General features: G+C 44.2%; 1 protein-coding gene and 1 long non-coding RNA gene across 4 annotated transcripts in view; one reads left to right on the forward strand and one right to left on the reverse strand.

The window, feature by feature from the left end:
• Nucleotides 1–6,509, forward strand: part of TTF1 (transcription termination factor 1) — a 33,122-nt gene extending 26,613 nt beyond the window's left edge. For all 3 annotated transcript variants that reach the window (XR_001721062.4, XM_016961934.3, XM_016961936.3), the window contains 2 exons: nt 4,260–4,345; nt 5,960–6,509. Coding sequence is in view for 2 of the 3 variants with exons in the window: in XM_016961934.3 (XP_016817423.2) it covers nt 4,260–4,345; nt 5,960–6,213 (340 nt within the window). In the remaining variant the exon portion in view is untranslated. The remainder of the gene's footprint in view (nt 1–4,259; nt 4,346–5,959) is intronic.
• Nucleotides 6,510–6,990: 481 nt separating this feature from the next.
• On the reverse strand, nt 6,991–22,981 carry LOC134807707 (uncharacterized). The gene is made up of 3 exons (XR_010148810.1): nt 22,921–22,981; nt 7,243–7,401; nt 6,991–7,144 (listed from the first exon to the last, which is right to left on the reverse strand). It is a non-coding gene; the product is annotated as an uncharacterized LOC134807707 (long non-coding RNA).
• Nucleotides 22,982–23,986: the final 1,005 nt, after the last annotated feature.

Below are 23,986 nucleotides of genomic sequence, written 5' to 3' on the forward strand. Positions count from 1 at the left end.
CTCTAAAACATAGTCCACATTCAGATTTCACCAGTTGTCCCAGTGATGTCCTTGATAGCATTTTCCCCCTTTAATAATTGTTCCATTTCCTTAATGTCCTTTTTTTTTTTTGAAGACAAGAGTTTTACTCTGTTGCCCAGGCTGGAGTTACAATGGCGTGATCTCAGCTCACTGTACCCTCTGCCTCCCAGGTTCAAGCAATTCTTGTGCCTCAGTCACCTAAATAGCTGGAATTAGAGGCATGCACCACCCTGCCTGGCTAATTTTTTTTTTTAATTAGTTAATTTTTTTTTTTGAGACGGATTTTCACTCTTGTTGCCCAGGCTGGAGTGCAACAGCGTGATCTCGGTTCCCTGCAACCTCCACCTTCCGGGTTCAAGCAGTTCTCCTGTCTCAGCCTCTGAATAGCTGGGATTACAGGTACCTGCCACCATACCTGGCTAATTTTTGTATTTTTAATAGAGACAAGGTTTCACCATGTTGGCCAGGCTGGTCTCAAACTCCTTACCTCAAGTGATCCACCCACCTCAGCCTCCCAAATTGCTGAGATTACAGGCGTGAGCCACCAAACCTGACCTTTTTTTTTTTTTTTTTGTATTTTTAGTAGAGATGGGGTTTTGCCATGTTGCCCAGGCTATGCTTGAACTCCTGGCCTTAAGTGAAGAGATGGGGTTTTGCCATGTTGTCCAGGCTAGTCTCGAACTCCTGGCCTTAATCCCTCTCAAAGTGCTGGGATTACAGACGTGAGCCACCACGCCCGGCCTTCCTTACTGTCTTTTAATCTATGAAGATCGTCCATCTTTGCTGTTGATGGTTGTGAAATTTTGGAGGAATACAGGCTAGGTGTTTTGCAGAATGTCCGCAGTTGGCACTTGTCTGGTATTTCCTCTTGAGGAGATTCAGGCTGTGTCCTTCGGGCAGGAGTACAGCATATTCCTGATGTTTGCTATCACTGCATTACGTCACAAGGTACATGATTCTCGTTTTGACTTTTTTTTATTATTTAGCTAAGGCAGCATCTGCCTCTTTTCCCCACTGTATAAAAATACTGGTTCTTCCTTTGGTGGTAAGAAATGGCTGTGGGAAGACATTTTAAGACTATATAAAGATCCTGTTCCTCTTTAAGCTTCTGTCAGTTTCCTTGTGGTTTTCATTTGCATTTCTCATGTGAGAAGTGAGATTGAACATGGCTCTTGTGTTTATAAGCTGTCTCTCTTTCCCTTCACTGTGAGCCTTCACTGCACATAGCTCTTGCATTTTAATCAGTTCCTGCGATTGGAGAGGCCCACCACTCTCGATATCTGAACTTCCTGCTTGCTAAGCAAGGGAGAGCTGGGCTGCAGAGCACAGGCCCTCTACGTGTTGCCAAGCATCATGGGGCTCGGGGATCAGTGACTTTCAGATGCAGGGATGTTGAGGGATTGTTTGGCCTTTGGTTTTGGAAGGTAGACAGTGGGGTGAGGCTGCTGCAGCCTGGCTGACTTCCAGAAGTGTGGCTACTGGTGTGAGGTCGCCATTGGTCCATTAGGAAAGGTTTTGTTTTGTTTCTAGTCAATATTCTGCGGAACCATTAGGGAGGGTTTAAACTGGTTCTGGTGGTTAGTTATTTATGGTTTGGGATTATAACCAAACAAGAAAGGACAATCCGTCTCTTCCTTCTTGAATGTGGAGAATTGGAAATTCTTAGTCCAGGCCCTGCCAGGACTCACAGATACATGCCGTGGTCCCAAAGCCTTTTCTTTTCCAGCTCATCTGAGGGGCAGGGTGCCCACTCTTCAGCATCATAGGCCCCAAGCAGGGAGGGTGCCAGGTGCTTTGAAGGAGGTGACGCTGATGTGCACCCCACCAGCTCCCATCTTGAGAACGACTTACATTGACAAAGCCCTTTATAATGTCAAACCACTTTTTAAAAATACAACTTTTCGGCCGGGCGTGGTGATTCACGCCTGTAATCCCAGCACTTTGGGAGGCCAAGGCGGGTGGATTGCTTGAGGTCAGGAGTTTGAGACCAACCTGCCCAACATGGTGAAACCCCATCTCTACTAAAATACAAAAATTAGCTGGGCGTGGTGGCAGGCACCTGTAATCCCAGCTACTGGGGAGGCTGAGGCAGAATTGCTTGAACCCGGGAGGAGGAGGTTGCAGTGAGCCGAGATTGCGTCACTGCACTCCAGCCTGGGCCACAGAGACAGACTCCGTCTCAAAAAAAAAAAAAAAAAATTCAACTTTTCCATTAAATTTGTGTATGCTTTGTGACATTTCTTCAGATCACGATTTTTAAAATTAAAATGGGTTTTTATGGTTTTAAATAAAATTACATGTTTAAGAACTGATGATTAAGCTGCACGTGGTGACACGTGCCTGTTGTCCCAGCTACTCTGGAGGCTGAAGTGGGAGGATCGCTTGAGCCTGGGAGCCAGAAGTTGCAGTGACCCGAGATCACGCCACTGCATTCCAGCCTGGGTGACAAGAGTGAGACCCTGTCTCAAGAAAATAAATTTAAAAAAAATAAATAAAAGGGCCCCACAAAATCCAGGTAGGGGGTAACTGATGAACTGATTACCTATTTCAGATTTACGAATCTCAAAACTCTAAGATAGAGATTATGGCATCTAGTCAAATACTGTTTGAAATACTACGTACTCTCAAAGTTTTAATAACAAAATGGTAAAAATTATATTGAAGGTTCAGTCTTCTCAGATTCTTAAAGACTTTGTGAATTATATAAGCAGGATTTAAGGATAGCATCTCCACCTAATGAGGTGTAACACTTGCTTGGTTTTAAAATGTCCAGATCAGTTATTGTTACTTCTTGAAGCATGGGCTTGGGTGTGCAGCATGTTGGGCGCACAGCATTATGGGAAGGGAAAAGGCACAGGCTGCCTTAGAGCTGGGGTTTCAGAGCGAGACAGATTTGGCATAGAGTCCAGGGACTCCACTTAAAGTCTGTGGGCAATTGTTCCCTATTTGTCTGAGCCTTTGTTTCCTCATCTGCATTATGGTTTAATAGGCTGTTAGGAAGGCTAAAGGAGATAATGGGCCAGGTGCAGTGGCTCATGCCTGTAGTCCCAGCACTTTGGGAGGCCAAAGCAGGTGGGTCACCTGAAGTCAGGAGTTCAAGACCAGTCTGGCCAGCATGGTGAAGCCCTATCTCTACTAAAAATACAAAAATACAAACATTTAGCTGGGCGTGGTGGTGGGCACCTGTAATCCCAGCTACTCAGGAGGCTGAGCCAGGAGAACAACCTGAACCCTGGAGGCAGAAGTTGCAGTGAACTGAGAATGTGCCTCTGCACTCCAGCCTGGGTGACAGAGCGAGACTCCATCCAAAAAAAAAAAAAAAAGAAGATAATGCAAGAAAGAGACATTGTCTGGTACCTGGCACATACGTCCTCAGCTAGTGGTTGCTGTGATGAAGAGGTCGGAAGAATCTGATCATCTTTTACCTCTACATACTTAGCAGATCAAATTCTTCATGCTAATCATTTTAACAACTGGATTAGTTAATTGTTTTTTAATGTCCCCCTTTTATTAGGAAAAAGTGCCCAAAAAGTTTAGTGGTTTTTACTTTAAAAAACAATTTAAGAATAATTTCTGACCCACTTATTGTAAATTGAAATGTGTTGTAAATTGAAAACGTACCAAAACCTCATAAGCATCTGCTCTTTTTAGCTTTGTGAAATAAACATCAGGGAACATCTGTCTTTGAATTGTGACCAATATGTATGTGTCCTGAGTGTAATGGTTAAGAGGGTAGGATCTGGAGTCACACTACTTGATGAAGTCCCAGCTCTATCCCTGATTAGCCGTGTGAGCTTGGGCAACTTCTCTGTGCCTCAGTTTCCTCGTCTCTCCAGCACGAGGGAGAGAGTGGTAACTCCCTCCTTGAGTTGTCGTGAGGATTATTTATTGCTGCAGTTAAGGTGCTTAGGGCAGGGCTGAGCACAAGGTAAGCATCAGCCCGTTAGCCGGCATTATACTTTGCCTTCTCGACTAGTGATACAAGTTATCTTAATTTAAATAGAATCCATTCTGTACTACTGATTCTTTTTCCCCTTTACATTTTTTAAACCAAATAAACAATAGCTTTCCATATTCCACAAAAATTGTGTCATATTTGTATCACACATGTATGACGATCTTATGTTTATGATAAAAAAACTATAAACCTCACCTGAATAAATGTACTTACTACACTGTATTGAAATGATAGATTTTTAAACTAACTTGCTTTTTATCTTTTCTTTCCTTTTCTAAAGTGATGTTCCTCCATCTTACGTTCAAACTAAATTTTCTAGGCTGAAAGCTGTCTATGTTCCATTTTGGCAGAAAAAGACTTTTCCAGGTTAGTATTCTTAATATTTATATGGCTAAGAACATGGCATTTGGTGCCACATGCTGGTAATGAAAGTCACCTAGGCAGGTGACTGGACTTAGAGCCTCAGCTTCATCAGCTGCAAAATGGTGGAAACAGGCAGATTATAATCCCTATCTGACAGGACTTCCAGAAGTCCTAAATGAAGTCATGAATGTGTAAGGTGTGGTCATCCCAGTGCTTGACACTTAGCGACCACTCTGTAAATAACTGAGTCCTGCTGGTGTTGCCATCACACACACACACTCGTGCACACAGCACATGCACACATGACATGCCCGTGCACACCACATGCAAGCACTCACACACACCACATGCATGCACTCACACCACATGCACTCACACCACATGCACTCACACCACATGCACTCACACACACATGCATGCACTCACACACACCACATGCATGCACTCACACACACCACATGCATGCACTCACACACCACATGCACTCACACACACCACATGCACTCACACACACCACATGCATGCACTCACACCACATGCATGCACTCACACACCACATGCACTCACACACACCACATGCATGCACTCACACACACCACATGCATGTACACACATACACACACACAAGCATACACACATTCCAGAAAGAATAAAAGACACCCAGTTCCTTCTTTGTAGCCATTTGTGGATGGTTTAGATATGTAAGTCCCAAACTCAGATCATCAGAGCCATGTGAGGAACTTGTTAAAAACACAAATTTCTGGCCAGATGCAGTGGCTTATGCGTGTAATCCCAACACTTTGAGAGGCCAAGGTGGGAGGATCACCTAAGACGAGGAGTTCAAGACCATTCTGGGCAACATAGAGAGACCCTCCCACACACACACACCTATCTCTACAAAAAATACAAAAAGTATCCAGGCATGGTGGTGCTTGTCTGTGTTCCCAGCTACTTGGGAGGCTGAGGTGGGAGGGGGAGGCTGAGGTGGGAGGGGGAGGCTGAGGTGGGAGGATTGCTTGAGCCTGGGAGTTCCAGGCTTCAGTGAGTGTGATCGCACCACTGCACTTCAGCCGGGGTGACAGAGCGAGACCCTATCTCAAAAAAAAAAAAAAAAAAAAAAAAGGATACAGATTTCTGGGCCTCATTTCAGACCTACATACCAATTCCTAGTCTCTAGACCGAGCCCAGAACCTGGATTTTCACTAACGAGCTTGCAGGCCTGCGCTCTCTCATGCAGTCTGCGCGGCACTGGTATTTTCTCCTGGACCTGCCATTTGGATGATATCGTACCCTGGGCTGTGATGAAATGCGTCTTTGCGTTCAGCAGACATCACTACCCGGGTTTGAATCCTTATGAATTCCAAGGCCTTGGGCAAGTCTCTTAATGTCTTTATGCCTTGGTTTCCTCAATTGAAAAACAAGTTAAAAACAGTGCCTACCTCGTAGGATTTTTGCAAGGATTGAAGAAGTGAATGTGGGTAAACCAATTGGAACCAGACCTTACACACAGCAATAACAAGAGCAGTTCATATTCATTACCAGTCTCCTGTATGCCTCGACCTTGATAAGAGGCCTTGTACAGACAGATAACTGCACAATTAAATTTCTTTTCTGTAGAGATCATCGACTACCTTTATGAGACGACTCTACCTTTGCTGAAGGAAAAGTTAGAAAAAATGATGGAGAAAAAAGGCACTAAAATCCAGACTCCTGCAGCACCCAAGCAAGTTTTCCCATTTCGAGACATCTTTTATTATGAAGACGATAGTGAAGGAGAGGACATAGAAAAAGAAAGCGAAGGCCAGGCGCCATGCGTGGCTCACGCCTGTAATTCCAGTACTTTGGGAGGCCAAGGCCGGTGGATCATCTGAGGTCAGGAGTTCGAGACCGGCCTGACCAACATGGTGAAGACCTGTCACTATTAAAAATGCGAAAATTAGCCGGGTGTGGTAGTGCACACCTGTAATTTCAACTACTTGGGAGGCTGAGGCAGGAGAATTGCTTGAACCCAGAAGGTGGAGGTTGCAGTGAGCCAAGATCACACCACCACATGAGAGAGAGAGATTACTATTTCTTGTCCCTTTTTCTCAGTTTGATTATATTTATATACATATGTCAGTAAATCTGTTTTCAGTATTGATGTTTAATAAAGAATGTACAATGGCCAGAGTTCTACTCTTTCCTCTGGAGCATTAAAATATATTGCCATTCCTATTAAAACGTATTTGAATGTGAAAAGAGAGGAACATATGAATTGATTTAATAAATAATTACAACTAATGGTTTTATTAAATGACAAAAGTTTCACAAATCCCTCTAATTGTAGCGGAGAATAGGGTCACATTCTATGAACATTTCATTACGTGAGTTCAGCTATATGGGTACTGAACGAAAATGAGAAAGTTAACAATTTCGAAAAAGCATGCCCTTCTGCTGTGTTTCCAGTTGTTTAGATGTCTGCTCTCCATGTATATATGGATCACATTCGTGTTAGATGGAAGTTGTGAATCCACTGTTCTCTCAAACTGGTCTCTTTCCCTTGTACCTATCATAGTGTACATAGCTCAACTTCCTGAGTTTGATTCTAGTGTTCAAAGATAGGTATTTTTCATATAAGATGTCCTGTCAAAGCAAGTCATTGAACTTACCTGGTAGTTAACTGAAAACAAACAAAAATCAGCAATCTCTTCCATTGCTTGTAGAAAAACTGACTTAGGCCAGGCACAGTGGCTCACGTCTAATCCCAGCACTTTGAGAGGCCAAGGCAGGAGTATCACTTGAGCCCAGGAGTTCGAGACCAGCCTGGCAACATAGTGAGACCTTGTCTCTATAAAAAGGAAGGAAGGAAGGGAAGGAGGGAGGGGTAAAGGGAGAGGAGGGGAGGGGACACTCTGTTATACTTATCGAAAGGTGCTAGCCAGGTGTGGTAGTGCAGCTGATAGTCTCAGCTACACAGGAGGCTGAGGTGGGAGGATCACTTGAGCTCAGGAGTTTGAGGCTGCAGTGAGCTATGATGGTACCATGTACTCCAGCCTGGGCAACAGAGACAGACCAGACTCCTAAAAAAAAAGAAAAGAAAAAAAAAATGTGTCAGTGTCAATGCACAACTCCTGTTGGATATTCAAAGATAATTTCAATGATGGGCTATTCCATCAATCAGGAAAGCAAAACCACCCGAGATATTTCAAATGGAGAAGAACTTAATATAAAATTTATGTTCCTTTTGGAGGGCAATTTGGTAAGATACATCAAAGCCTGAAGAGGCCGGGCATAGTGGCTCACACCTGTAATCCTAGCACTTTGTGAGGACAAGGCAGGCGGATGACTTGAGGTCAGGAGTTTGAGACCAGCCTGGCCAACATGATGAAACTCCATCCCTACCAAAAAAAATACACACACACAAAAAAATTAGCTGGGCATGGTGGCGTGTGTCTGTAATTCCAGCTACTTGAGAGGCTAAGGCAAGAGAATCGCTTGAACCTGGGAGGCAGAGGTTGCAGTGAGCTGAGATCACACCACTGCACTCCAGCCTGGGTGACAGAGTAAGACCCTGTCTCAAAAAAAAATAAAAATAAAAATTAACAGAGGCTGGGCAATGGTGGCTTATGCCTGTAATCCCAGCACTTTGGGAGGCTGAGGTGGGTGGATCACTGAAGGCCAGGAGTTCAAGACCAGCCTGGCCAACATAGTGAAATCCCATCTCTACCAAAAATTAGCCGGGTGTGGTGGTCTGTGCCTGTAGTCTCAGCTGCCCAGGAGGCTGAGGTGGGAAAATAACTTGAACCTGGGAGGCGGAGGTTCCAGTGAGCCGAGATCACGCCACTGCACTCCAGCCTGGCGACAGAGTGAGACTGTCTCAAAAAAAAAAAAAAAAAGTGAGTCAATGTTCTGGTTTCAGATCCTATAAATCTCACCTTTTACTAAAGAAAGTGACTCAGAAAGCGAACAAAGGTAAAAAGAGAAAGACAATACCCACCTCACAAGAACTAAGGCTGAAGAACGTGTACAATTGGTTTTGTTTTTGTTTGTTTTTTGGAGACGGAGTCTCACTCTGTCACCCAGGCGGGAGTGCAGTGGTGTGATCTCGGCTCACTACAACCTCCGCCTCCCGGGTTCAAGCAATTCTCCTGCCTCAGCCTCCTGAGAGTAGCTCGGATTACAGGCGTGAGCCACAGCACCTGGCCCATAAAATTGTTTTTAAACAGCCTTGACTATGCATTATTCGAGTTCTTGGCTCAGTTCTTGGTCATTTTGTCCTTGTCCCTAGTCATGTGTTTCAGCTGTTTGTCTTCACTGATGGACTTCATTACCCAACAAAGTGGCCCAGCACGGCAGATACCAAGTAGGTCAGAAATTAGCATCTTAGCCAGACCAAGACATCCACTGACTTCATAGCACCACCTTCACTTTGACAAGTGCAGCTCGACAAACATTGGTGAACACCTGCAGTGAGCCAGGTACTGTTAGGAGCTAAAAAGACAAGCATTGACAGGCCAGGCACAGTGGCTTGCCTGTAATCCCAGCACTTTGGGAGGCCGAGGCGGGAGGATCGGGAGGTCAGGAGTTCGAGACAAGCCTGACCAACATGGTGAAACCCCATCTCTACTAAAAATACAAAAATTAGCTGGGCGTGGTGGCGCGTGCCTGTAATCCCAGCTACTCGGGAGGCTGAGGCAGGAGAATCACTTGAACCCAGGAGGCAGAGGTTGCAGTGAGCCGAGATACCGCCACTGCACTCCAGCCTGGGCGGCAGAGACTCCGTCTCAAAAAAAAAAAACAAAAAACAAGCATTGACAGTACAGCCTTGGGGCCTGCTTTCTTGGAGGCTACACAGTCCAGCACTTCCTGAACACCATTTCCTGTTTATTTCCTGAAATACATGAGCAGGCATTCTTCAGCCTCCCTCGGTGCTATCAGGTCACTCCCGGCTTACCCAGGCTGTCACATGGTCCCTTGCCACAATCACTGCTTCCTGAACACCCTCCATCCTGGCATTCTCTCCCCTTGAGGCACTTCCCTGTTTAAGACACCAGATCTGGGTGAGCCCTTCCCTTTGCCTGTTACCTGCACCTGAAGAGCTGAGTATTCCCAGAAGAAAATTACAACTGAGCTGGCAGATTTCACTTTAATGATGATAAAGCTCAAACGGACACAATGTTACCAAAGGATCCTACTCTGAATCTCTAGTAGGCTTGCTTTGCTTTTCCCCACATCAGCTCATGTGCACAGTCAGCCCTCTCACACTCCCTTTCTGCCTCATGTATAATCCACTTAGGAAAGTGAAGCCGTAAGACATAAGCTCCCTCCTCCCTCCACCAAGCAGACAAACCTACCTCCAGCCACACTTATGCCGATCCCTACACCTAAGCTCCTGCAGCCCATCCCCCTGCTTTTTTTTTCTTTTTTTTTAAAGAGACAGGGTCTCACTGTGTTGCCCAGGCTGGAGTGCACCATCACGACTGATTGCAACTTTGACCTCCCGGCCTCAAGCAATCCTCCCACCTCAGCCTCCCTTGTAGCTTCCCACAGCAGGCATGTGCTACCACACCAGCTAATTTTTATTTTTTATTTTTGTGTAGCGACATGGTCTCCGTATGTTGCCCAGGCTGGTCTTGAACTCCCGGGCTCAAGTGATCCTCCCACCTCTGCCTCCCAAAGTGTTGACATTACAAGGTGTGAGTGCCTGGCTACCACCTGCATTTTCTGAGATTTTGATATTTTGTTGATCCTTCTCCTAAATTGTCAGCCTTCTGTTCTGGACCATTAACACCACACAAACAGGCTCTAGTGTAACTTATCTTAATTTAAAATATGTGTGTATATATGTATATATATATGGACTCAATTAGTTTCTGCTACACTCCTCCCGCTGCACTCAACATTGAAAAGTTAGTGTTCCTCAGAGCTCAATTTTGGGCTTCTTCACATTCTCTCCATGCCTTGAAATAATGTGTATATGCTGATCCCTCCTCCCAAGTGTATAGTTACAGGTCAGATTCTCCCCCGAACTCCAGGATAAAAAAATTCATCTGCCTACTCACTATCTCCACTCAGGTATTACACCTGAAATCTATTATCATATTACAAATAACTTTCTTTCTTTCTTTCTTTCTTTTTTTTTAGATGGAGTTTTGCTCTTGTTGCCCGGGCTAGAGCGCAATGATGTGATCTTGGCTCACCGCAACTTCCGCCTCCCGGGTTCAAGCAATTCTCCTGCCTCAGCCTCTCAAGTAGCTGGGATTACAGGCATGTGCCACCACACCTGGCTAATTCTGTATTTTTAGTAGAGACGGGGTTTCTCCATGTTGGTCAGGCTGGTCTCGAACTCCCGACCTCAGGTGATCTGCCTGCCTCAGCCTCCCAAAGTGCTGGGGTTACAGGCGTGAGCCACCACGCCCAGCACAAATAACTTTCTAATTGCTGACACCCATCTCAAAATCTGTCACTTGTCCCCCAGGCTTCCTCGTCTCTGCCAGTGGTATTGTTACCGGGCATCCTGTGTTGGAATGGATTCTTTAACCAAGATCAACAGAGCTGGAGCTCTGGACCAGCAATCTCAGTTCTTGTGATAGTGAGCAAAGAATTGCAAACAAGGCCGGGCTCACACCTGTAATCCCAGCACTTTGGGAGGCCAAGGCAGATGGATCACGAGGTCAGGAGATCGAGACCATCCTGGCGAACACGGTGAAACCCCATCTCTACTAAAAATACAAAAAAATTAGCCGGGCATGGTGGCGGGCGCCTGTAGTCCCAGCTACTCGGGAGGCTGAGGCAGATTGCGCCACTGCACTCTAGCCTGAGTGACAGAGCGAGACTCCATCTCACAAAAAAAAAAAAAAAAAAAAGCAAACTAACACTGAAATGCAAGCTTACAGCAAGATTTATTGCAACACAGTAAAACACTCTGAGGGAGAGCAGGCTCATTTCTGGGAAGTAAAATCAGCCCCTCTTTACAAAACTCAAGGTGCTTTTATGGGGTTTGTTGGAGGAGTTGAGGCCTGGGCTGTGTTTGAGTGACAGGATGATATCATTTGATTGGCAGTTTATGGTTATATCCCTGAAGTTAAACTGCACATGTTTTTACCCATAATTCATTAAGAAAAGTCCACTCAGAGAGGCAAAACCACATGTAAATTTTATTATAACGACTATAATGAGGATGGGTTTTCCCAGGGTTATGGCCTACATGGACTGGGCACGTGTGGCTTTAGGCCATCGTTATCTGTGCCCCAGTTTTTCTTTCTCCAGGATGTGCTGGCCCCAGATTGTACCATAAATTCCATCCATTAGGGTGGAGTTAGGACGGTCTCGGGCTGAACTTAGGTGGGCCAGGGCCGGTCTTAGTGACAGCCCTCCTGCTTTCTTCTCTCTCCCTCTCCCAGCTGCTAATGTCCATCTAACTACCTAACAGTATTGTCGTTCTGTTTGTTCAAGTCAGAGACCTAGAAGTCATCCTGTTTCCATCCTTTCCTCCAGGACCTCCACATCCAACCTAAGAGCAAACCCCACCCCACCACATTTGTCTCCAAGCCCACCTGGACTCTAGCCACCTCCACTGCCACCTGCCGTGATCTCAGACTTCATTCTCTGAGTTACACTGATCTCCCTGCTTCCCCTACCAGCCCTTCTCCAATCTGTAGTCCCCACATCTGCACAACTGATACTGCACCACCCTGTTGAGAACCTTGAAATGGGCCCAGGGGTGGTGGCTCACGCCTGTAATCCCAGCAATTTGGGAGGCTGAGGCAGGGGGATCACCTGAGGTCAGGAGTTCGAGACCAGCCTGGCCAACATGGTGAAACCCTGTCTCTACTAAAAATACAAAAGTTAGCCAGGTGTGGTGGTGGGCACCTGCAATCCCAGCTACTTGGGAGGCTGAGGCAGGAGAATTGCTTGAACCCAGGAGGCAGAGGTTGCAATGAACCAAAATCATGCCATTACACTCCAGCCTGGGTTATAGAGCGAGACTCTGTCAAAAAAGAAAGAAGAAAGAGAGAGAGAGAGAGAAAGTAAGAGAGAGAGAGAAAGAAAGAAAGAAACCTTGAAATGGCTTCCCGCATGCTTTTGGATAATATTCAAACTCTATGTCATCGTGTCTACAGGGGTTTTGCACAATGTGCTGTTGCTGATCTCTTCAGCCCTGTCTCAGGCTCTTATTCCTCTCACCCACCACGCTCCAGGAACCTGCTGTTGAATGAATGAACGAATAGCAGGAAACACCCCATGGCCTTTGCAGGTACCGTTTCTTCGCTAGAACAATGCAACAAAACTTTGCGAGGCTGACTCCTCATTTAATTTTCTACTCAATGGAAAAGAGTGGAAGGTTCATTTTTGCAAGGCTGACTCCTCATTTAGGTTTCCACTCAAATGTGGTTTCCTCAGAGAGAAGACATTATCTGACCTCCCCCCGGGGCCAAGTAGACCCCCATGAATTTACCTCATTCTGGTGTTATGTGTATAGCATTTATCTCTATCCTGCTTTTTGAATTACTTTTTTACTGCCCAGCTCCTGCCTCAGAATATAAGCTCCAAGGAAGCAGAAATGCATTTATTCCCACATCCCCAGAACCTTGAATGGTGTCTGGGTTGAATGAATGAATGGAAGGAAGGGAATAGTAGGGGAAGGAGGAAAAGAGGAAGGAAAGAAGCCAGGCAGGAAGACAGTAAACAATCACAATCATGTTGAATGCTACAAAGAATTATAGGCAGGGCTATCCTTGCGGGGAAGGGGAAGGGGAAGGGGTGGCTGGCAATTTGGAGGAGGGGGAGCCAGGATTCCTGTCTATATAAGCAACTTGAGACACCCCAAAGTCGTTTTCTAGACACCATGCTGGTGGTCCAATCTCAGGCAATTCTGCAAAAGAAATAGCTCACTGGTCAGCTGAATTGGCCCACCACCCTACCTTCCTAGAACCAGAGCCAGACACATAGCTCTGGAAGAAGCCCCTCAGTACAAGTTTCCCCAAGCTCCTGGGAGCATCTAGTCCACCCCACGTGCAGGCGTTAGGGGTAGAGAGTTGGAGGGTGCCCCCAACAGGGAGAATTGGAGCTGAGGACCTCAAAGTCCTGCTCTAGGCTCTGCCCAGGGAAGGTACTGGGCCAGGCCAATTCTCCCTGACAGTAACACAGACAGGCCTGCATAGCACCCCAGTTACACAGACACATTTCCACAGCACTGCCTTAACATCGAGCTAATAATTAGACCCAGAGAAATCGATGCCCAGATCTCAAAGCCAGAAATGAAACATACGTTCAGGAGAAGCTTTGCACAGGCTTCTCCCAAACTTGGAGCAAGTCAAGATAATGGAGACAGCCTTACATTCCTTGTGCCAGGACCCGTCTCAGGTCAATGAAATCTGGGACGCGTCAAGGTAACAAAGGCAGCTGTGTGGACAGATTTACTGGATAGTCTAAGGCAGCTCTCTGGACCAAACCATAAAAGAGAGAAGATAGAAATAATCACTTCAGTACCACAGTCCTCATTAATTAGAATTTGGGAGACAGGCCTTGATGATACTGGGGTCCTCATAGATTCATTAAACTTAGAAGGCATTTTTGGCTCCTAACCTTCTAGTTAGAACAAAATTAGTCACCTATAGACTTAGCCGAACGTGATACCACACATAGCCATATAACCCCCACACACGTAAGCACTGAGAAAATTGTAACGCTTCAAGTTGGTCTGATGAAACTATCTCCGACCTTCTCCCTGTATCTGGTTACAGCAATAAACTTCCTTTCCTAGTTTATCTGCTTCTTGTTACTGAGCCACTAGAACACGCAGCCAGACCCGGCCTGGGCTTGGTCTGGGAACAGTACTGCCAGCCCCAACTTGTCCCACGCAGTAGAGAGGGACTTTGAAAACATTGAGAAGTCACTCCAAACAGCAAGGGTCCCTGAGGGCTTGCCCAGGTCTGAAGGTGGGACTGAGAATACAGGCCTCCTTGGAACGGCTTAACCCAATTGGGAAGGAGAAGGCTCTCGGAACACCCTGTACTCACCCTTGTGTAACTTTCAGCACAGTGGAAATTGCTAACCTAATGCCTGTGCCTCCCTTTGAGTGTGAATGCCACTGACTGGTCATAACCACCCTCCAGTGAGGATTTACTCGATGTTTGTTGAATATATGGCAGGATGCAGGGTGCTTTTTACCTTAAACTTTTATGTACTCAAAACTTTTTTCAACGTCACTTTTTCCAAGGCCTTTGTAGCTATTTTTTGTTTGTTTGTTTGATTGAGATGGAGTCTTGCTCTGTCGTCCAGGCTGGAGTGCAGTGGTGCAATCTCAGCTCACTGCAACCTCCGCCTCTCAGGTTCGAGCGATTCTCCTGCCTCAACCTCCCAAGTAACTGGGATTACAGGTGCCTACCATGATGCCCGGCTAATTTTTGCATTTTTAGTAGTGACAGGTCTTCACCATGTTGGCCAGGCTGGTCTAGAACTCCTGACCTCAAGTGATCTTCCCACCTTGGCCTCCCAAAGTGCTGGGATTACAGGCGTAAGCCACCGCGCCCAGCCCACTGTAGCTGTTTTTAAGAGAAAAAACATATATTAAAATCATTCTGGGTTTTAAAAAAATTGCATAGGGATTTGTTTTTAGCAGTTTAGCAGTGTAGGTATCCAGACTGCCCCGACCTCCCTCTGAACACCAGAAAGGTTGAATAAAGGTTTTATTCAATGTTATTAAATGCATCAATGAGCTGGCAAGAAAGTTGGTGAAAGTGGAAACCCATAGGGTAAGCAAAGCACCGTAGCTGGCCTTCAACCAGTTATTAAATAAAACAAACAGAATAGTAACTGAAAAAAGAAAATAACAGACATATAAAACTCAGTGGAACGGATCAACAAAAAATGGTATACAATAGGATACTATTCAGCCACAAAAAGGAATGAAGTAGTGATCCATGCTACAGCATGAAGGAACCTTGAAAATATCATGCTCAGTGAAAGGAGCCAGACACAAAAGGTTACATATTGCCTGATTCCATTTATATGAAATGGAATCTATAATTATACAGACAGAAAGCGGATTCGTGGTTGCCAGAGCCTGAGAGATGTGGGGAACAATTGCTGAATGGGTGTGGGGTTTCATTTAAGGGTAACAAAATGTTTTGGAACTATTTAAAGTGGTTGCACAACATTGTGAGTGTATTACCATGGAACTGTTCACTTCAAAATGGTTAGTTTTATGTTATGTGAATTCCCCTTCAACAACAAAAAAAAAAAAAAAAAGGAAAAAAAAGGAACAAATAGCCACCACAAATTTTTTATAAAGAAAATAAAGAAAACCCATCAGTGCAATCCACCATGTTAATAAAGAAGAAAAATTATGAGAAACCAAAAAATAAATTACACTGATAACTTTTAAATCCATTCAATAGGAAGAGATGGCAGTTTCCTTAATTAGATAAAGGTATCTACAAAAACTGGTAGTCAACGTTATTGTTATAGGTGAAAAATTTCTCATTCAGATTAAGAAAAAGAATAATACTCTGAGGTGGGAGGATCTCTTGAGCCCAAGAGTTCGAGACCAGCCTGAGCGACACAGCAAGACCCACCCCCCATCTCTCTCAAAAAAAAAAAAAAAAAAAGAGAGAATGATGTATACTCTCACCACTTCTTTACAGCATTATCCAGCCTGTGAGTCAAGCAAGAAAAGGAAGTAAAAGCTACGTGGATTGGAAATGAGGATATAAAACTGCCATAATTCAGATGATTTGATTGAAAATACAGGAAATCTAAAAGAATCTTTAGAAAATGTATGGGAATTAATAATTAGGTAAAGTTGCTAGATACAAAAACAGAAAATAAACATTTTAAAGTAAATCTCTACTAAATGTCTATGCTGCCGTAACAAATATCACAAACTCAGTGGCTTAAAGCAACAGAAGTTTAGTATCTTACAGCTGTGCAGCTGAGAAGTTCTAGATAGCTCTCACAGAGCTACAGTCAAGATGCCAGCAGGGCTGCATTCTTTTCTAAGGCTCTAGGAGAGAATGTTCTCGGCTCATGGCTTGGTAGAATTCAGTTCCCTGTGATTGCAGGACTGTTTTCTTGCTCTCTGTGAACTGAAGGCTGTTCCCAGCTTCTAGAGGCCACTGCATTTCTTGGCTTGTGGCTCCTTCCAGCTTCAGAGCCAGCAAGGCCATTGAATCCTTCTCAGGTGGCACCTCTTAGGCCCATTCTTCTGCCTGTCTTTCACTTTTAAGGGTTCATGGAAGTAGATTGGGCCCACCTGGATAACCCAGGCTAGTCTCCCTATCTTAATCTCTCTGATTAGCAACCTTCATTCCATCTACAACCCTTATTTCCTTTTGTGGTGAAATGTAACATATTCACAGATTCTGGGCATTAGGAAATAAATATCTTTGGGGGCCATTCTTTTGCATCCCACAGTCACCATTTATAATAACCCAAAAGACCATCCAATTCCACACAATGAGGCCGGACACGGTGGCTCACGCCTGTAATCCCAGCCCTTTGGAAGGCTGAGGCAGGTGGATCACCTGAGGTCAGGAGTTTGAGACCAGCCTGGCCAACGTGGCAAAACCCCATCTCTACCAAAAAAAAAAAAAAAAAAAAAAATTAGCCAGGCATGGTGGCGGGCACCTGTAATCCCAGCTACTTGGGAGGCTGAGGCAGAAGAATTGCTTGAACCTGGGAGGCCTAGGTTGCAGTGAGCTGAGATCATGCCACTGCATTCCAGCCTGGGTGACAGAGCGAGACTCCATGTGCAAAAAAAAAAAAAAAGAAACAACAACAACAACAACAAACTATTCCAAGCAATGACCCTAACAGAATTTGTGCAAGTCCTCCATGCAAAAAACCATAAAATATTGACAAATACTTTTTTTTTTTTTTTTTGAGGTGGAGTTTCGCTCTTGTTGCCCAGGCTAGAGTACAATGGCACAATCTTGGCTCACCGCAACCTCTGCCTCCCGGGTTCAACTGATTCTCCTGCCTCAGCCTACCAAGTAGCTGGGATTACAGGCATGCGCTACCACACCTGGCTAATTTTGTATTTTTTTTTTTTTTTGAGACGGAGTCTTGCTCTGTCACCCAGGCTGGAGTGCGGTGGTGCTATCTCGGCTCACTGCAAGCCCTGCCTCCTGGGTTCATGCCATTCTCCTGCCTCAGCCTCCCGAGTAGCTTACAGGCGCCCGCCACCACGCCCGGCTATTTTTTGTATTTTTAGCAGAGATGGGGTTTCACCGTGTTAGCCAGGATGGTCTCAATCTCCTGACTTCGTGATCCGCCCCCCTCGGCCTCCCAAAGTGCTGGGATTACAGGCATGAGCCACCGCGCCCGGCCTAATTTTGTATTTTTAGTAGAGACGGGGGTTTCTCCATGTTGGTCAGGCTGGGCTCGAACTCCCGACCTCAGGTGATCTGCCTGCCTTGACCTCCCGAAGTGCTGGGATTACAGGCATGAGCCACTGCGCCCGACTGACAAATACTTTTAAAGACTGTGGAATCTCCTTAAGGTAGAATTTGAAGGCTCTTTGTACTTTGGAACTCTATCTGGATTTGGGCCAACTGCAGAATCAAGAAGAGCGTTTTGTACACACACAATTGCGCTGCTGCATTAAACTTCAACAGCTTGCAAGAAGGCATTCATGTTAAGTGGAGAAACTGCAATTTTTTTAAGAGATGGGGTTTCATTGTACTGTCCAGGTTGGTCTCAAACTCCTGGGTTCAAGTGATCCTCTCGCCTTGGCCTCCCAAAGTGCTGGGATTACAGATGTGAACCACAGTGCCACCCCTAAATTGCAAACTTTAAAAGCTGTATTAGGCCGGGCGTGGTGGCTCACGCCTGTAATCCCACCACTTTGGGAGGCCGAGGCGCGTAGATCACGAGGTCAGGAGATCAAGACCAGCCTGGCTAACATGGTGAAACCCCGTCTCTACTAAAAATACAAAAAATTAGCCGGGCGTGGTGGCACATGCCTGTAGTGTCAGCTACTAGCGAGGCTGAGGCAGAAGAATCGCTTGAACCTGGGAGGCGGAGGTTGCAGTGAGCCGAGATTGCACCTCTGCACTCCAGCCTGGGTGACAGAACAAGACTCTGTCTCAAAAAAAAAAAAAAAAAAAAAAAGCCATATTAATTTGTATAAAATATCTTGCCACGTTCAAAACCACCATTAAAATATACAATGTTGCAATTTTGCACTTAAAGGATATTTTTAGTGTGAAAATTTTCATGAAAATAATGTAAGACTTCAACAAAAGTATGATTGTGTTGTATTAAAGACTACTATATTGATTTGGCAAACTTTTGTGACTTGACAAAGGTATTCCCTCCTTTGGATCTGTATTTCCAAAAGTCTTGGATTTAGTATGTATAACTGTGGGCTGGTGAGGTTAATTTAAAAAATAAAGCCGTTACCTGAGTTTGCTGCACTCTCAACTTATACAGAGGAACAGCCGTTCACATCTTTCAGCATTTCACATTTGCCTAACTTTAAAAGTTGCCAGGTGTCAAAAGCATGCTTCTGTAATTGCTAAAGCATGATACCTCAGGCTATTTGAAATAATTACTTTTTGAGGTAATTGTGACCACAAAGCATCATTTTTACATGAGAGCTGTATATCATTTTAAATTACTCAAATGATGTCTTGGTTTGAAGCATAAATCCCAGATATTTAATGCTTTTAGTAACATAGTGTCACTGTGAGGTGGAGCAGGGAGATAAAAAGAATTAAAGAAAAAAAATTGATATAAATGAATGATGAAGTGGATCTCACTGCAGATTATATTTATGAGAAATCCCTCTTTTGGATGCCAGAGGGCACCTGCAATCTGAAAAACAATCCAGTAAATATATTGTGCTTCCTGTTTTGTAGCAGATAATTGTCAGTCACCAAATAGTATCTTTGATACTTGTCATTATTGGATACAGTATTTTTATGAAAGGCATTTTGCTCCTGCCTTTATTTTATTTTATTTATTTATTTTGAGACAGAGTCTCATTCTGTTGCTCAGGCTGGAATGTAGTGGTGGAATCTTGGCTCACTGCAACCTCCACCCCTTGAGTTAAAGCAATTCTCCTGCCTCAGCCTCCCTAGTAGCTGGGATTACAGGCATGCACCATCACGACCAGCTAGTTTTTGGATTTTTAGTAGAGACAGGGTTTCACATGTTGGCCAGGCTGGTCTCGAACTCCTGACCTCAAGTGATCCACCTGCCTTGGCCTCCCAAAGTGCTGGGATTACAGGCATGAGCCACCGTGCCCAGCCTTTATTTTTATTTTTATTATTTTTTGGGAGACGGAGTCTCATTCTGTCACCCAGGCTGGAGTGCAGTGGTGAGATCTTGGCTCACTGCAACCTCTGCCTCCAGGGTTCAAGCGATTCTCCTGCCTCAGCCTCCTGAGTAGCCGGGATTACAGGAGTCTGCCACCACACTTGGTTAATTTTTGTATTTTTAGTAGAGACGGGATTTCGCTATGTTGGCCAGGCTGGTCTCGAACTCCTGACCTCAGGTGATCTGCCTGCCTCGGCCTCCCAAAGTACTGAGATTAAAGGCATGAGCCACCGCACCCGGCCTCTTTTGCGTATTTTTCACTTTAGATTCACTCTCAAATTCTTTTGTACAGTGAAGTCAAGAACCTAAACTGGCCCACCAACAACAGAAATAACAATATAAAGAGAGAGCAAAGCAAAGATTTTGTATGCTATTAAAACTAAATCAGGCTGGGCACGGTGGCTCACACCTGTAATCCCAGCACTTTGGGAGGCCAAGGCAGGTGGATCACGAGGTCAGGAGATCGAGACCATCCTGGCTAACACGGTGAAACCCCGTCTCTACCAAAAATACAAAAAAAAAAAAAAAAAAAAAAAAATTAACCGGGCGTGGTGGTGGGCGCCTGTAGTCCCAGCTACTCGAGAGGCTGAGGCAGGAGAATGGCGTGAACCCGGGAGGTGGAGCTTGAGTGAACCAAGATCTCACCACTGCACTCCAGCCTGGGCAACAGAGTGAGACTCTGTCTCAAAAAAAAAAAACAAAAAAACATATTAATCCTACAGGATTATTATAAACTAAGATGTACATTGTAATCTGCAGAGCAACCACTAAGAAAATAATTCAAAAACATATTGTAAAAGAAATGACAAGAGAATTAAAATAGTATACTATAAAATATCTATTTACCACAAAAGAAGGCAGCATTGGAGGAACTGAAAAAAATATATAAGACATACAGAAAACAAATAGAAAAATAGCAAAAGTGACATCTTTTCTAATCAGTAAATACATTAAATTTAAATTGAGTAAACTCTTGAATTATAAAATAGATTGCAGATTGGATTAAAAATGATCCAATTAATGTGCTGTCTTCAAGAGACTCACTTTTGCCTGGGCGCAGTGGCTCACGCCTGTTATCCCAGCACTTTGAGACACTGAGGTGGTCAGATCACCTGAGGTCAGGAGTTCGAGACCAGCCTGACCAACACGGAGAAACCCTGTCTCTACTAAAAATACAAAAATTAGCTGGGCGTGGTGGCACATGCCTGTAATCACAGTTACTCAGGAGGCTGAGGCAGGAGAATCCCTTGAACTGGGGAAGCAGAGGTTGCGGTGAGCCAAGATTGCGCCATTGTACTCCAGCCTGGGCAACAAGAGGGAAACTCTCTCTCAAAAAAAAAAAAAAAGACTCACTTTATATTTAAAGACAAATAGTTAAGAGTAAAACATTCTTTGCAAATAGTAACCAAAACGGAGCAGAAGTAATTACACTAATGTCAGACAAATTAGTATAATTTGTAGCTTGTTACAAATTATTGTTACAAAAATTGTTACAAGGAACAAAGGATATGATATAATGATAAAAGCATCAATCCATCAGAAGACATAACTGTTATAAATATATATACATATATATAACCTATATATATAAAATCCATATATATATGTGTGTGTATATATATACATATATACCTAACAGAGCCCCTCAAAAAATGAAGCAAAAACTGATAAAATTGAAAGGAGAAATAGATGTACAATAATATTTGGAGACTTTAACACCCCATTTTCTTTTTTTTTCACTTTTCTTTTCTTTCTTTTTCTTGTTTTTAAAGACAGGGTCTCGCTTTGTCACCCAAGCTGGAGTGCAGTGGTGTGATCTCGGCTCACTGCAACCTCTGCTTCCTGGGTTCAAGCAATTCTCCTGCCTCAGCCTCCCGAGTAGCTGGAATCACAGGTGCCAGCCATCACGCCTGTCTAATTTTTGTATTTTTAGTAGAGACAGGGTTACACCATGTTTGCCAGGCTGGTCTTGAACTCCTGACCTCAAGTGATCCACCTATCTCGGCCTCCCAAAGTGCTGGGATTACAGGTGTGGGCCACTGTGCCTGGCCCTAACACCCCATTTTCTTTTTTTTTTACTTTTTGAGACGTTGTTTTGCTCTTGTTGCCCAGGCTGGAGTGCAATGGCATGGTCTTGGCTCACTGCAACCTCTGCCTCCTGGGTTCAAGTGATTCTCCTGCCTCAGCCTCCCGAGTGGCTGGGACTACAGGTACCCTCCACCACGCCCAGCTACTTTTTTTTTTTTTTTTTTTGAGACAGAGTCTAGCCTTGTCGCCCAGGCTGGAGTGCAGTGGCGCGATCTTGGCTCACTGCAACCTCTGCCTCCTGGGTTCAAGCGATTCTCCTGCCTCAGCCTCCTGAGCAGCTGGGATTACAGGCACCCACCACCACGCCCAGCTAATTTTGTATTTTTACTAGAGATGGGGTTTCACAAGTTGGTCAGGCTGGTCTCAATCTCCTGACCTCGTGATCCACCCGCCTCGGCCTCCCAAAATGCTGGGATTACAGGCGTGAGCCACCACGCCTGGCCTAACACCCCATTTTCAATAATGGATGTAACACTCAGATATAAGATCATTAAAGAAACAGAGGAATTGAATGACACTATAAACCAACTAGCCCTAACAGGAATATACAGAACATTCCAACCACCAGCAGCAGAATAGACGTTCTTCTCGTGTGCACATGAAACATTGTCTAGAACAGGTCATATGTTAGGCCTCAAGCAATTTTCCATACATTTAAAAAGGTTGAAATCATGAAAAGTATATTCGCTGACCACAATAGAATGAAACTGCAAATAACAGAAGGAAGACAAAAAAATTCAAAAATATGTGGAAATTAAACAACATGCTCTAAAACAACCAATGAGTCAAAGAAGAAATCAAAAGGGAAGTTAAACACTTTGGGCTGGGTGTGGTGTCTCACACCTGTAATCCCAGCACTTTGGTAAGCCGAGGTGGGAGAACTGCTTGAGCTCAGGAGTTCGAGGCCAGCTTGGGCAATATAGCAAGACCTTGTCTCTACTAAAAAAAAAAAAAAAAAAAAAATCAGCCAGGCATGGTGGCATTTGCCTATAGTCCCAGCTACTTGGGATGCTGAGGTAGGAGGATCGCTTGAGCCCTGGATATCAAGGCTATAGTGAGCTGTGATCATGCCACTGCACTTCACCCAGAGCAACAGAGAACGATTCTGTCTCAAAAATAAATAAATAAATAAATAAATAGATAAAATAAAATACTTTGAGACAAATGAACACAAAAATACAACATACCAAAATCTATGGGATGTAGCAAAAGCAGTGTTCCAAGGACAAATTATAGCTGTAGACACCTACATTAAAAAAGAAGAAATATCTCAAATCAGTAACCTACTCTTTTACCCCCAAATGGCTGTGGAATTTGTTTGCTTAATGCATAATGGTCCTGGCAAAAATCAGTTAACCAACACTGAGAGATTTGTAATGAAAAACCAACTTTAAATATTCATTACACCTTGATAGAAATTAGAGTTTACACAAACAAAAAAAGAAACTTTCGATATTGTCAGTCAATATAAAATGAATGTAATATGACTGATAGCATGGCAAGAAGGCATTTATACATTTTTCTCTAACATCTGACCACAGTTTAAGTTGCCATAATATCTTCTCTCCAGATAAAAATAGTATACTGATTTCTATAGCAATGATTTTCTTGTACAAAAATCAAACAATGGATAAGTCACAACCGTAAAATATATATAGGATTAAAAAAACACATCAAACGGGTTCTGAAACTAAATAACAACTAGGAGGAGGAGGAGGATAGAGCCCTTGTAGGGGGCTTGTTTTCATCCACTTGAATGTGTGCGGGGTTTGTCTTCTGAGCCACAAGTTCTGACTTGTCTCATAAAAGCCATTTATTTTGACCAAACTTCTAAGTAAACATACAAAACACTTCTAATATTAAACATTGAAATAAATGTGGGCTATACAAGAAAGATTAATAAAAGACTAATCTTTATTAATAAGATTAATAAGGTAATAATCTACCCACTCATTCCAGTTCAGGATCGCGGATGGCCAGAATCTTTCCTGGTGCCAGGTGGGTGCCAACTCTGGACAAGATGCCATCCCTTTGCAGGGTATACACTCATACACACACCCATGCTCACTCAGGCTAGGACAATGTAGACATGCCAATCAACCTAACTGGCACATCTTGGGAATTGGGAAGGAAATCGGAGTACCTGGAGGAAACCCACACAGACATGGGGAGAAGGGGCAAACTCCACACACACAGTGGCCTCGGGGCCAGGCACGGTGGCTCACGCCTGTAATCCCAGCACTTTGGGAGGCT

This window comes from Pan troglodytes, chromosome 11, assembly GCF_028858775.2.
Source record: "Pan troglodytes isolate AG18354 chromosome 11, NHGRI_mPanTro3-v2.0_pri, whole genome shotgun sequence".
In the NCBI taxonomy this organism is placed as follows: domain Eukaryota; kingdom Metazoa; phylum Chordata; class Mammalia; order Primates; family Hominidae; genus Pan; species Pan troglodytes.